This window comes from Clinocottus analis, unplaced genomic scaffold (genome assembly GCF_023055335.1).
Source record: "Clinocottus analis isolate CAN_PGR_092001 unplaced genomic scaffold, fCliAna1.0.p SCAF_7, whole genome shotgun sequence".
NCBI lineage: Eukaryota > Metazoa > Chordata > Actinopteri > Perciformes > Cottidae > Clinocottus > Clinocottus analis.
This window is the reverse complement of record NW_027176229.1, coordinates 17,895,135-17,910,809: the sequence shown is the minus strand read 5'-3', so window position 1 is coordinate 17,910,809 and position 15,675 is coordinate 17,895,135. Positions and strand designations below refer to the sequence as shown.

At 41.4% G+C, this 15,675-nt stretch overlaps 1 protein-coding gene across 4 annotated transcripts in view; it reads left to right on the top strand.

Moving 5' to 3' along the window:
• pdlim5a (PDZ and LIM domain 5a) overlaps positions 1 to 15,675 on the top strand; it is a 53,398-nt gene that overhangs the window by 11,009 nt on the left and 26,714 nt on the right. For all 4 annotated transcript variants that reach the window (XM_068566673.1, XM_068566672.1, XM_068566671.1 and 1 more), the window contains exon 3: positions 942 to 1,093. In XM_068566673.1, coding sequence (XP_068422774.1) covers positions 942 to 1,093 — 152 coding nt within the window. The remainder of the gene's footprint in view (positions 1 to 941; positions 1,094 to 15,675) is intronic.

The window sequence follows — 15,675 nt, the reverse complement described above, 5'->3', positions numbered from 1 at the left end:
CCGCTTCCATCAGAGTGGAAGTGCAGCCATTAAACTTTCTTTGGAGGTAGATATTTGAAGCATAACTCAAGATGCATGGCGTGCTCTGAAAACCAGAGGCAAGTGGAGAGCATACATATTATATGATGCGTGCAAACTAAGAGATGTCTGGCCTGTAATTGCTGTTCCTTTAAAGCCAATCACACTGGTATGTGTTTGCACCGTGCAGCGTCGTACATTAGATATTTGTCACCTTTTTAACTGCATTTTGTACGGTGTATAATGACATAATTGCTTTTTACTGGCACTCGATTCACTGTAGTTGATCCCAAGTGTGAGTCAAGATACGCTTAGTTTGTTTTTGTTGACAAATCCAAAACACCAACCTCTTGGTTACACCGCTGATGTTGAAAGATGGCTCTTTGCTCTTTGTGATACGTCTTTTTCAATGTCAACATTTTTTGGTAGCTTTCTGATACATGTTCAGTGCTTGTATACCGATAAATCTCTTCCATAGTATGGATTTGATTAAATAACCCTTCAATAAAAAAAAAAGGCTACATCGAGGAGAGTTTGACAGAAGGAGTGCATTATGGCTGCGATCGTTCTTCCCACACATGCTGCGGTTAAGAGTCATTTTGAAACATTTCTCTTTTCTCTTAACAAGCTGTAAGCCCAGTGAGACAGCGGGTCATAAAGAAGAAACAAAGGTAACTCCAAGATGAAGGCTCCTGCTATTAGACACGCATCAGTGAATGTACAGTAGAGCCGTCATCATGCGGTAGAGGACCAGGTCTTTCATTAGCTTCACCCAAATACTTCTGTAATGCAACGGATCCATAAATCTCTCGATAAATACAGAGTGTATGTGTTCTTTCCACCCTCCTGCTTAATAGCACTGACTGTGATGCTGTTGGTTTTGCACATCATTCAAGCTGTGTGTGGTTTTTGTGTCTCTGTAGCTGACAGATGGTGGAAAGGCGGCTAAAGGTGGCATTGGCATTGGAGACATGGTTCTGTCTATTGGCGGCATCGCCACCGAGGGCATGAACCACCTGGAGGCCCAGAACAAGATCAAGAGCTGCTCTGGTAACCTCAGCCTCAACCTACAGAAGTAAGCCATGAGCAAAATGTGTGTGTGTGTGCGTGGGTGTGTGTGTGCGTGCGTGTAAATTCACTTCACTTTACTTATTCACTGTGTCTAGAATCCTTTGAATATATGTATATATTGTTTATATCTGTTTGTTGTTCAACCTTGTTGAAGTGTCACATGGTTGTTTTGCTAATTTTCTTCTTCTTCTTCTTATTTTTACTTATTTACTTGCTTAAACTATGTTTTTCTTTATGGCCCTTCTTGGCCAGATGCATGGTTAAACGGAAGCAGGCCTCGGTTTAATGAGAGGTTTCTCATTAAACTGTAAAAATACCGAAATACAATATTAAGTATATAAAAAAATCACTTCACTTTGGAAGGACTTAATATATGAAGGTAAGTGGAAGCCATGGATTGCCTTTCAAACACTCCCAAACAACCCATATCTGCAAATGTAAAGTCCATGCTTCCCCTTTGAGCCCTGACACCCAACATACATGCAGATGTTCGCTGTTGTTGTAGGAGTTCATCTTCTACACCGCAACACCATTAGTTCTGCCTGATGTCCCATTTCCTGAAGGAAAAGAGGAAGAACTGAAATCGCAGCTAGAGCATCACAAATGTGGACCACCCTCTCCTCCCCAAGGCCCACTCCTCTCTGTTTGTGTAATCCTGTTGTACAGTGCAGCTGATTTATCACCAGCACTCTTGTTGCAGTGTGTGTGTGTGTTTTGTGTGTGTGTGTGTTTGTGTGTGGCTTTATATTGGCTCTCATCTGGTTTGAATTGTCCGGTTCTCTGGCAGCACCTGTAGGCAAGCGTGTGTTTTCATTTAATTACAAATGTTCAAGGCTCCTACACTTGTCCTTTTTGAATTCAAGATCATGAAAGAGGAAGCAGATTTACAGTGAACGGTACATACAGAGGTCAAATGAATCGATTTTCCTCCAGTGTATAAACTCTAAATGGACTTAATTGAAGTATTAAAATGCTCAGGTTTCTTTTCCTTATGTTTCCTGATGTTTCTCTTCGTCGTGTCTGGATTTCCCATTCTGTCTTTCCAGGATGGCTTTCATCTTTCTTTTACCCCTCCCCTTCTTCAGGGCTAACTGAGCATGTCCTCTAATTTGTGTCCAAATGATGACAGACCAAAGATGTTTGCTTTTGGTCGCGTGGCCCGAGAACACATCCTGTGATACCACAGAGCTTATAGTAATTTCGGGTCAGTGTGTGGGTTTCTGTGAAAGAGAGCCCATGATCTAACTCTCATTTTTATGATGAGTGAAGCAGGGCTCAGAATAACACTCGGCTAAAGATCGTCTATGGATGATTTACCTGTCAAAGTGGTAGTTCATATTCTGATGGATTACAACGATTTTCAAAGATTTTTGTGAAGAAAGTCAACCAGGTTTGGCTGAAAACAAAGTGGAAGACATACTTCCATCGGCAGTCAGTCGTTCAATGTGCACCTTTGATGCTGTCTCAATTACACCGTACAGCCTTTCTCACAATATTGACAGAAATAAAAGATTACTGATTGAATATTACAGTCATTACTTTGAAGCAAAGTGTAGTTTCGCTCATGGTTTACATAGTGGAACAATACTTCCGCACATGCATCTGATTTCATAGTTTGTCTCCCTAAAGCTGCATTAAAGATGTGGATGAGATGACTAATGGATTCAACATTTCTGTGCTTCATCTAACGTTTGGCTTATAGTGAAAGAGGTTGATATGCGCATGGAGCTTTGCAGGATTCAAAACTCCACCTTGCCAAACGTTTGATTTATTATTGTGACTGGCAAACCATATATCTTCTCTTAATGGAATAGTTTGGGAAATATGCCTATTTTCGTTCTCTGTGAGAATTAGATCAGAGGATTGAAACCACTCGCTTGTCTGTTTAATGTGAAGCTACAGTAGTCCAAAGGTTTAAAAAAAAAAAAAGCCGCACTCCAAGAAGCTAGCCAAGAAATAGTCCAGCACATAACCTTCTGTAAAGCCACAACCTGTTGTTTTAACACTTCACTGTTTTTACAAATTAAACAAATGGGATTGAATATAATATTTAGACAGCTTTAGAGATGGTTGTTGGATTTAAAAAGAAATCTTATCCCATCATCCAACTCGACAAGAAAGCGATTAAGCGTCTTTCTCCGAAGACCTTTGTTTCCAATTAGGGGCCTCAAGAGTTGCCAAGTCCCAATGGAACTGAACAAATCTCATGTAAGGGTGCGCTTGTTTGTGGGACCAGTTAAAGGATTATCTGTTCAGCATCGCTCTGTGTCAGACATCAGCCCTTCCAGGGTTGATTCATGCCCTATTGGAAACACATGGAACAGCTTTTTTCATGAAGTGGCAGTATTATATTGTTGAGGCGTTGTGACCAGGCAGCTGCTTCGGGAAATCGCCGGCTCCAGCTTCTGCTATACGAGGATACTTTAGGGTCCAGAAGAATGACGGGATAATCCCTGCGCTTTCTCCAGACACCATTAACAATAAGAAATACAATCAAAGTTTTAGGGTTTCATTTTGATTGTCGCACTTATTGGCACTGTGAGTTATACATACGGTCCTGTATATTCAGAACGTGTCATGCCTCGGTCAACATCTGGACTTTAATAGGTTTACACGCGTAATGGAAAGAACCAATCTCGTCTCTCGTTTTTGTTAGTTTTTTCAGGCGTTGCTCGCTTCTCTTCTCGTTTTTCCTCTGCGCACATTTTGATTGGGTTTGTCACTGGGTCAGATAGCAGCAGGAATGACAATGGCAAGAAGATACAGAGAGATGTTAACAATTCATGCAGTGTCTGCGTGTGTGTATTTTAAAAGGAGACAGGTTGTTATTCCTTTTCCAAATAAACGAGTGATGGGAAGAAGAGATGGGCAGCAGATGTGTGGACATGGACAAGACAAAGACAATCTGGAGGATAAAGTGTTTCTTCAGGCAGACACTCAGACAGAGCTAAATTTGTCCAGGTTGTATTTATTTTGGAAGATGTAAAGAGGGCCAAATTATCCTGGGATTCATTGCCTGAAAGGTAAAGCCATGTAGATGCATGAATGCGAAGACCATGGTCACCAGTGAAATTAACACTCATCAACATTAATTTAGATGTCTGTGAGACTTATTTCTACAGTGGAAAATCTATCGCAGGAAAGCAAACAGCCCTGAAATAGCTGGCAACAGGTGCCAAAACTACATTAGGGTATGTTTGTTGTGTCCCACTCATTCCAGCTCAGATCAGCCCGTTTTAACTGGGTTAACCAGTGTAGAGGCCCGTTTCAACAACAAGGGATCGGCCTATTAATAAAAAAACAACAACACTTTAATAAGCAGTAGATTAATGATGCCTGATTTTGATTAAGCAAATTCTTGACGCACAAGGCTTTGGCAGTCACTCTATCAACCGGTCTCCCCGTTAAAACCACAGGCTTCAAACATCACACAAGTTTTGTTCTTGAAAACCAGATCTCACCTCAATGAAACGCTGTTTTATCAGCTTCTTTCATCCAGGAATGATCCCTCTTTTATTGTTTTTTTTTTTTTTTTTTTTACTTCCAAAGATTCCATCTCACTTGCTTCACTGTTTGTTTCAAGATGATCAGTTTACGTGCAGAGTGCACTGGCAACTTTTCCTAGATTCGCGAGAGTTTCAATCCTCCGTGTCAGCATTTGCCGACAGCGATGCAGAGTGTGAACTGAATCACAGGGTTGTAGGTGTGTCGCTTTATCACAGCTGGATGGGCGAGAGATTCTGTTGGCGTTCCTAGATTATTATTATCTGTATTATATACGATAATTCAGTTAGACGTTTAATACTGTCTACCTGCTTCCCACTGTCCACACTATATGCATACATCATATGAACGACAGCTTCTCTCACATTCAATTTGATACATTTTCTACATAACTGGAATAAGATGAGATAATATATTCCTTTCTTAGTGGGGAATTGTACAGGATTACAGCAGCAAACAGAGTAAACTACTTGTAGAGACATAGTAAAAGTAAAAAAAAAACAAGTGATGTAAAAATAAACAGTAATAAAAACAGTAAGAACATAATATGACTGAATTGGAATGGCAAAACATGAAATCAATAGTTATTGATCTATTTTACTTGACCTTTTTAATCATTTCATGAGTTGTTTTTATGTCGAGGCTTGCACTCCGAATTGTTATGCTCTCAAAACACAAATGTTCAGTTCCTGACCTTTGGAGCCTTCAGAGCCGTCTGTCAAACTGAATGAGTGTATGTTTCCACCTCTCCTGCTGAGATGAGGTTTAAATATTGAAAGAAACAGTATAGAAAGAAAGATGGAAAGTGCTAAAAGAAGTCAAGGGAGGCCAGTGGAAGTAAGAGATGCAAGAGAGACACACAAACAATGACGGCGGTGGTTTCTCCACCTACGTCACACATGTGGCACACACACAATGACGGAGGTGGTTTCTCCAAGGGCGACAGTTTCTGTTCAGCTCTATGCTATCTGCAGTGTCTGTAAACTGGATTATCCTGCTCGATTGCACCAGGTGAGTTATCCCTGCGCCATGTTTAGATTCATCATATCCAGAATATATGACTGGGATTACTCATGCTCGACTGTGGGACTAAAGCTGTTGAATTTCTGGGAATTTCTTCGCTCCGTGAATCATTTTGTTCTCCAGCTGAAACTGGATTCGTCTAAACAGGATATAAATATCTTGTTAGCTAGATGGACTGTTTTACTATGAAAGAGGTGAAGACACATGTGGAGCATGTGTTCTTAACACAAACACACTCCATAGACACACAAAATGACTAACATTTTGGCGATCGTGTGAAGAGAAGTCCAGAATTTGATGCGTTATAATAAAACAGATTGAATAAAAGGCGTGAGTACACAGCAATAGTGTTGAGCGAGTAAACTGACTAACTGAATATTTGCAACACTTCTGGTGTGAACAAGGCAGGAAAGGAATTTAAGTCAAGTTTAAGTAAGTTGCTGAAGAATTACAAAGTCAGAGGAAGATTTCTCCATGCTCCATGGACTTGAGAGGGACTTGAGAGTGCACCCCGAGTTTTGATATTTGACATTATCTTTGATATTATATATGGATTTCCACATCGATAGCGTGAAGCTAAACACGATTAGCTCACCGTTTTGGAAAGCTTAGAACCTACTGAATCTACTGATGCCGCCAAATTCGCCGTCAAGAAAAGCCTCGCCAATTAACCAACCAAAGTGCAACCCATTTCAAGCCAAAAAAGCGAAATAGGACTTACTCATGTCTGAAACAATATTTCACACGGCCTGGTTTGGAAAGTTATGGCATTTTCAGTGTCAGCCGATCTGACACTTGCCTCAAAATATTTGCACTGAATTAATTATTAAAAATACTTAACTTAATCAAAGCGAGAGATACCGTTAACACAGAGTGCTACGTTATGCTATTAAATACAATTAGCATTGGGAAACATAAATAAAATGAGAAAATACATCCTGGAAGATAATTTTTTTTATATCTATTTCTTTTTCCTTTCCTGTGTACTATCATAAACCAATATACCAGTAACACATGTATTGATAACAAGTCTCATAAAGGTTTTCTGTATATTATACCTTTTGAAATGACTCAAATAGACCTTGTGGTTTAGGAGATAATCAGTATTTAGTATGGAATGCAAACCATTCGCAATTTTTGCCACAAAATGGCTGGGGATAAAATCAAGCAGTCTCACTACAGTGCAATCGCACAGTTCCAACGCTTAAATGAGCCTCTTTAGCAATGTTATTATTCTCTTTAGAGGTACACCAAAGTATTAAGCTGTTCATTACAAACAATCAACCCGCGCCTCAACAAAACTACCTTTGTATTTCACTGCTATGCGCTTGAGCTGCCAGTGTCTGGTTTTAGGCTTTATTCCAAAACAGTTAAGCTATTTTAATGGGCCTGTGCGCATGTGTGTGTGTGTGTGTGTGTTTGAGTGCTTTTCAGCCGGTGATGGCACAGTCTCAGGAAGCCGATGTGTTCGAGACAGCGAAAGGGTCCAAATTGAAATGCAGTTGACCTGATGCACTCCCCCACATGTGCATTACGTACTGAAAGCAGATCACGGAGCGTTGCAAATAAATGCTCAGTTTCAATAAACAAAGGGCAAAGACGAAAGGTTTTTAACGCAACCTTTGTTGCGCTCATTTAATTGGTTCCAGTTCTCTTTTTTGAATCTGAACGGAGATCTCACTCTGTTGAAGCGTCTCAAAGAGGATATTTACAGGGTTTGACAGGCCCGTTCTCTGTGACTGAGAGTCTCAGTGGTGGAGGCGTCACATTTCTAATAGTGACGTCTTGTGTACCCATGCAGAAAAGCCACGGCGACAGGCCATAAGTCATAGATAAACACGATCAGGTGTTAGATCTACTGGGCATGTGAGGTAAAGTGGAATTGCAACACTTGTGTCGTGATTTTTTTCGCTGTGGTGGCACTGATTTACAGACCCAGACACGCGCTGACGTCAGTCAGCAAGGCAGTTTAGCTTAAGATAATATAATCCTTTATTAGTCCCGTCGTGGGGAAATTGCAGGATTACAGCAGCAAGAGATAGTAATAATAAATCTAAGTAAACAGTAAAACAGAGACTAAAACAGTAAAAAAAATAATCCACAAATACTTTCGCACTATGTTTCATTGACATGTTGCATACATCCAAAATGAAACTGAGAACCTGAATGCAAAGTGGCATGATACACTTTAAAGTGCACAAAGAAGACAAACACACACACACACACACACACACACACACACACACACACGCACACAAAGTGATGCCATGATGCCATGACAGCTGCTGGAGTTATTTTGAGTCTGGGAGTTGGCTCTGGATGATTGGGCAAAGGGTTGAGTGACAGATTAACAAACTGGGTTGGGGTATACATTTTCATTTTGTTTACATGTGTTTTTTCTGAATAAAAAGCAACGAGATGCCCGGGTTGTAATTATCCTCACAATAAAATCTGAAATACATGACGGATGGTTTCTCATTGCATCTGAATCAGATACAACATAAGTCATTTGGTTTATGTGTCAGTCACATGCTCGCAGACTATACTGATACTTTAATCAAATGATCTATTGCCTTTTTTTAGCTTTACTCTGAAATGAAACCCAGAATGGACGGCATGTCTACTTGGAACTGGCCCATGAGTAACAAGAACAGCGTGTTTGAACAAGCTCGGCTTTGACGGAGAGAGATAATTGGATTCCCTATTTACAAACGAGAGAGAGAGAGAGAGAGAGAGAGAGAGAGAGAGAGAGAGAGAGAGCGAGCGAGCGAGAGAGAGAGAGAGAGAGAGAGAGAGAGAGAGAGAGAGAGACCATGCTTTTGCAGAAATACCTCGGTTAATGCAACTACACTGGAAAACATTTGGCCGGCTGACGGGTATCAGAGCAGAGCAAAACAGCCGGCGTGCTGTGAAGGGGCTCGTAGAGGTGTGAAACAGAAAGAACATCTCACTACAGTGAAAAAGAGTGTGATATTAAAACATTAAGAACCGTCGGCTCATTATTTGTATCTACCCTCACCCTCTCACTCTGTTGGTCCTGGCTTTCCCAATACTCTTGTGTATATTTTGAAACTTAGTCACTAATTGGATTGGGGTGCATTCAATAACAAAATAAATAAAACTAGTCAACGTAATGTACATAGTTACACAAGCATAGTATTGGCTTGATCAGTTAAAACTTGTACTATAGCTGCAAATCCTGTGTACTCATGGACGCCCGACACAGCTGCCATTGTCACTTACCCGGCTCTGATACTTGCCAAAGATTTTCCAAAGCCAAGAGCGCTAAACTGGGCTGACCCGTCTCTGTCTTTCACGGGTCGGTAGTATTTGCCAACGACCATTTAAAACTGATGACAGTCATTTTGGGCTAGGCTTTTAGTATTTGCCACTAATATCCTAATACCAAGACAATGCAGCTACAGCTGGCGCACCTGTCTCTGCCGGTCTCTTCCGAGTCTGTTGTTTTTGCCAAAGGAAATACAAATCCCAAGAACATTAGGGGTCTCTGAAGGTAGCACACACACATTCTGAGGCCAAGAACACTGTGTTAAACTCATCTGTCTCTGTGTTTTTCTCTGCTATTTGCCAAATATATTGCGGTGCAAGCCAAGAGCGCTCATCTTTAGACCAGCCAGCAATGTTGGATGATACCTGAAACGGGTCGTGGGAATAGCGCAAAGAATCTTCTGGACTAATTAGAAGAGAAAAATAAGAAGCTAAATGTCATAAGCGCTGAGTAATCACTATAAATGACTGTCTGGGTGTAAGACCCAATCGAAACATAAGCTGCACACTCAGCAGAGTTACAAATGACTCCATAATAAATTGTAATCAACATGTTTTGAAACCAAATACACTCTTGACCTGTGCGCAATTTACCGGCTTCTCGTGGAGTTCTCACGTCGGGCGTGGAGTCTCCTGTGTTAGCCGTTCAGATCGGCTGGGATGTATTCCAATTTTGCCAAAATGACTCAATGTGTATTTGTTTTTGACCTGATTGACTTCCATAATCAGATGCCATGCATGTTCGACTCGGGCAGAGTGTGTGATCCTAGGAGCATGTGGAGTTCTCTGTGTCTTTTATGGCATCTGTGTTACTTTTCAACGCAATCTACTGTTTGGTCATTGCGTGATTAATATTTCTGCTATATTCATAAATTAAAGATGCACGTACTGATGCACGAGCTGTGTACCTTGTGCACCCTCATCCAGCCCTGACTACTTCCCACCGTCATCCTCTTCAGGCTCATCTGTTGAAAATAATATGATTTTATAGAGAGAAAAAAGGCAACGGACTTCCATAACTTCGGGTATTGTTCAGTGACAGAGCCAGGATCATTTTATGATCTATGTCACAGCAGTGTTGTCGAAGTTGACTAAACTCTTAGCACGTGTGTGTGTGTGTGTGTGTGTGTGTGTGTGTGTGTGTGTGTGTGTGTGTGTGTGTGTGTGTGTGTGTGTGTGTGTGTGTGTGTAAAAGAACCAGAAGGAGAGAGACAGAGAGAGAGAGAGATAGAGAGAGAGAGAAAGTGAAGACATAAACCAAGTAAGAGAAAGTTGGACATTGAACTGAGAATTTAAGAAAAGGCCAGATGTTGAAGATGGAAAACTCTACCTGATCCAGCTGCGATGGGCAGGCAGTCTGAGCACCGGACCCAGCTGGAGTGCTGTCTCTTTTTGGCTGTATTTCTCACTGATCTACTGTTTCTGCTGCCCTGAAAAATAACTGTGAGCTGCCAGAGATACAACTATGAACTGTAAAGTAGACAGCAGGAAATACAACTCACTGTCTGTCTCTTTCACCCACATCGAATCTTCATGTCAGGTGTACCCGTCATTATTTTGACTGTTTATTCCTCTGCCGGATGCACACATTGTTGATGTAGCACGACATGAGCGCATCAGGGCCCCGATCTTACAAAACTGCAGCACTCCATACACATTCATCTTGAATTTCTGCTTTGAATCATCCCATTACGGGGCCTCCTATCACATGGATGTCCTCATCCAGTTTGGGCCCTGCTTTACCACTTGTTTCCCTTACAGGAGCTTCAGTAAGTACTGAGTTTGCCTCCAAGGCAGAGATTCAGAAACTCTCTCTGTCCAGGACCCACAGTTGAAATTCATCCGCGTCTCGTGAAATCACACTAGGGCTTTGGTCGTGTTGGGTTTGACTTTAAATGGGTTTGACAGCACCGATGCGCCTTTAATGAACCCCGGTTTCCTCTGGAGATCTGTGTGTGTGTGTGTGTGTGCTCTGTTTCTCTGCTGGTTGTAAGGTTCTGGTCGAGATTGTCCAAGTTCTGTGTTCGTTAATCAGCTGCAGTGAGAGACAAAGCTCCGTTTTTGAGATTTGTATTTTGGTCGCAGTGTGAAAATGTCGAGATCTCGAGGCCCACGGACTCATTAGTTTTTTCAATCACACAATCTTTTAAACGATGTTGGCAATGCTAAGTGTGGGCGTTGCCGTGAAGCATTCACAGAGGTATCGCTGGACATTATCAGGTCAACAGTCTTTAACACTAAATGAAAAATGCTGCATTATGTAATATTGCATTTTGCTATTTGGGTGTGTGACTGCATGGCAGCATGTGTGTGTACCTTTCCCTACGCCTGAGCCTTTCATAGCACCTCCGTATGAGCTCCTCTGTTTAAACACAACGTTTTCACTTCTGGGTCTGCTATGAAATCAAGCTGTAAAACTTTAAATTAGATATCAAACTACAAGGCAAGATTCCAGTCTTCCCATCCACTTCTTTTACTGCTCGGTGACTGCAGAGACAGGGCATCCAGCGAGTCCGACTAACTTACTCTTAATGCCACTTAAACCAAATCTTACTGTTTCTCATAAAAATAAAAAAACATGTTCTCTGCCTTTAAAACAATGAATGTAATGTGACATAAAATCACTTTTATGACCTTTGGAAAGCAATTCAGAAGAATGATACGCGGTAAAAAGCATGTCGACCGTTCATCTGTTTAAATGATTTGAACTTTGCTGTGCGACTAGATTCATGCGTTGGAGCAGTAACTCTTCTTCTCTGTTGTCGTAAAAACGTCCGTACGTCGTATACGATTTTACAGCTTTTCGCCTTAAATATACGTCTGCTCCTGCTACGTTGTGTAATGTTCGTCATGCCCAAACCCAGTAAAATATGTACCGCAGCTGTGTTTTCCAGTTTCCGTGCCTCATCATATTTATTTTTACACTTCTATTCTCACACTTAATCCACTTTCATCCAATTGTTTTTGTTTTCCAACCTCTATTTAGTCATGGATGATGTGTTCCTCCTCATACTGTGGAGCGGCGAGCATTAGTGAGAGGTGCGCCGCTCCCCCTGGTCCTGTGCTCCGTTGGGGTGTGGATGCAGTGCTGTTGACCTTTAGGCAGCTGGAGACATTGGCTCTTTTTCTCCTGTCCTGCTGGGGTTTAACTTAATGTGCCTGTTTCCTCTCATGGTCTGCTTTTAAGACTCCTTAGGGTACCGGTGCACTGCTGTATGTTTTGGTTAGAGAGTGAGCTCCTATAAAATGCTTGTTTGTTGCTATGTTGCCACAGGAAACAGAGGCTGTGTTGCATGTCAAGGATATTTCTTCTCCGGTAATCTACATTAAAAAAAAGGAGGAAATTCTGTGTAATTGTTATCAAATCTCCTGCTAGATTTTCACAGATTTAGTCAGTGGAAAGGGATTTAAAACATGTCTCTATGTACACATGTTGTCCCAGAATAACCTTGTTACAGTCTTAGAGGAATTGACCTGAATACGAGGGTCTGGTCATGTCTGCATTGAGTACAGACAAGAAGCAGCTGGTGGTAGAGCTTCTTTCATGAAAACAAGAGTTGACCCGTACCCTCAGGCTTTTTGTCTGTAGCTGTATTGATCGATAGAAGGAGATAAAGAAGCAAACACATCACAGCAGCTATATAAAACACCTCAAGTCTAACGCGGCCTTCATGATGTGTGAATACGAAACCCCATATATCTAACATGCTTGAAGTCGGAAAAAACGCACTACTTTTAACATAGTTTGTTCCTTTAGTCTGGTTAGCGTCAAAGCTTCTTTTAGCATCTTGTGTGACGTCACGCTCAGCTGAAAGGCCTGTCGAGGCCTCCGGAGATACTGGTGGGAGGTAGTGGATAAGGAATGGGGAGGATCACACACACACACACACACACACACACACAGATACAGGGACCTGGAGCTCACACACACACACACACACACACGCACACACTAAACAGATACAGTACTTGTGATCTGTGGGTGACCCCTGTCTCCTATGGTCTTACCCGGTGTGAGGACTGATAAAGACAGACAGACTCGCCGTGCAGATCTATTTAAAGCCCAGCTCTAGATAAACTCACACACTGGTCTTGAAATAGCAGAGAAATAACACAGTTGTTTTGGGATTTAATCTCACCAGGAAGGGAATGTTACACCAGCTGGTGAAATCCGGAGTTATATTTTCTGTTCAGTCATCATATTTCTCTCTCTCTTTTATACTAATAGCTACATTATACCTACTGCACACGGACTCCCTCGGCCGAAAAACCCCCACACAACCACTACCACACACACACACACACACACACACACACACACACACACACACACACACACACACACACACACACACACACACACACACACACACACACACACACTGTTGACACTTAGATGCTGAACCACACGTGGCAATAATTCAGCAAGTCACTCTGCTCTTATTGGTGTCCTGGCATTCTCTCCCGGTCACGTTGGTCTGTCTGCTTCAGTTTAAGGTGAAACTACGAAAAAAAAATAAAAAAATAAACCAAAGCAGCCCTTTTGTTCCCTTTCTTCCTAATAAGGCACAGTAAAAGAAAAATAGACAAGGGCTCTCAGAGAGTGTGTCCCACCTTCTGGAATGACGACTGCATATATTTCAGAGGGCTTTGTTTCAATAAGCATCGTCACTTTGTGTTTAAAGAACAGTGACCTCATTCTCAGGGAAGAGAAAAAAAGGCATGAAAAGGCAAGAAGAAGTATGTAAGAAGAGGAAGTAATTAAAACTCAACAGAGAAGGATGGAAAAGTGGAGAGATGGACTAAAAAGGTAACAAGAGGTAAGACGAGAGAAAGAAACAGGAACAACAGTCATCGCTTTTATTTAATTAAGACAGAAAAAAACAGCGTTGAAACCATGTTTTACATGCATGACCACAGTTGTGCCTGCACATACTGTACATAACCAACATCCTCTAATTTACACAGTGAGGGAGGACGTCTCTCTCCTGTCTCCTCTCTGAATCATGCATTTCATCTGTTGCCGTATCCCTTGGGAGAGACAAAACAAGTTTGATCTTATTGCTCGCATGGATGCACACACACTAACCATGTGATTTCTTTTTTAAATACTGGATTCATTTATTCAATATTGCATTCAAGTGTCGATGGATTTCAGCTGGATCAAATCATTCCTTTTTGTCCTCGACAGGAATGCAAAGGTTACCACAAAGACATGCACGAGCTGCCAAAAACTGTCTCAGCGAGACAAATTAGGTGCACGACGAAGATAAGATCACCGTTTATAAAGAACTAGACAGGAATCGAGGGGAACGGGACCCAGCCGTTTAAAACATATCGAGTTCAAGCTTTTCACACACATAAATATTTGGAATTGGCCAAGGTGCAGTAAATCTAAAAATAGATCTGGACATACGTTTAATTAATGTGGAGCCTGTGTGCAGGTGCAGATGCTGCAGAAAGCATGAACTGGTCCTTGTACTCTGTGTTATTGCACAACCACGGTAACATTTCCCAGGCCAAGCCCACATGCCCCAAATCACTGTCACCACACCCTGCATGTGTGTGTGCGTGTGTGTGTGTGTGTGTGCATTTGTGTGTGCATTTGTGTGTATGTCAACGGAGCCTTTGTCCGTTAACTACTTTTAACGATTCTGTCATAGAATTGGCAGCACACTTCATTAAAGGTCTGCTTTATGCTGGAATACTGTGTGTGTGTGTGTGTGTGTGTGTGTGTGTGTGTGTGTGTGTGTGTGTGTGTGTGTGTGTGTGTGTGTGTGTGTGTGTGTGTGCGTGTGTGTGTTCAATGGTACACACATGTGGGGAGTTTTGGTGTACGAGTAAACAAAAACAGTTTGGGAGAAAATGTAAAACACACTCATTTAAAAAAAAAAAAACAGGCATGAAGGCATATCACCTCCACAACAATTCCTCCAGGCGTACAGCTTTAATGTGCGTGCATCTGTGTTTGTGTCGTATGGTATGTGTTCGGCTTGGACTGTTACTAACTGATCCCAGTCAGTGGGTGCATCCCAAGTCTCTTAATTGTCGTCTCCTCGATCGAACAAGAAGTTGTTCAGCGTCGCCATATTGACGGCCGTCCTGATGCTCTTACTCTGCTCTGAGGAGCGAGGGGGGATCTTTGAGGAATTTGGTATTCCATACCAGAGTGAAAACGATCACAGATTCAAGGCAAATTATTTTTTAGATTGGTTTTCTGAGTCACCATCTGGTTCAAATATGCTCGTTGTAGGTCTGAACAACAAAAGGACCACAAACAACATTTTTCATTTATAAAAGAAATTGTGAAAAGTGCACACTATTAAGCATCAGTAAAGCATGAATAAACCACAAACTAATCATTTATGAAGCATTAATCCAACATGAGTACTCATTAGTAACTCTTTCAGAGTTTTAAATGATTAATTCTTGATTTATAAGCTAGGCTTTCATACTTTATAAATGATGGATTCCCCATTTGTAAATGAAGTATTCAGGACTTATACATGATTAATAAGATCATTTGTAAAGTGTTAGTAAATGATTAAAGAAATGCTGCATTTCATGATTAATTCATGTAGTTACTACTCATTAATTCACTCGTTACTAGTTAGTTAAGCATTAGTTAAGCATGTTCTGTGACCTCATCAGTGGCACGAGTGTTACATAGTTTGTTGGCACATAGCTACATATTATTGATTATGCTAGTTATGGCTAGCTCGCGAGCTCGTCACTGGTCCAGAGATGGACACCTGCAGGCGCCATCTCAGT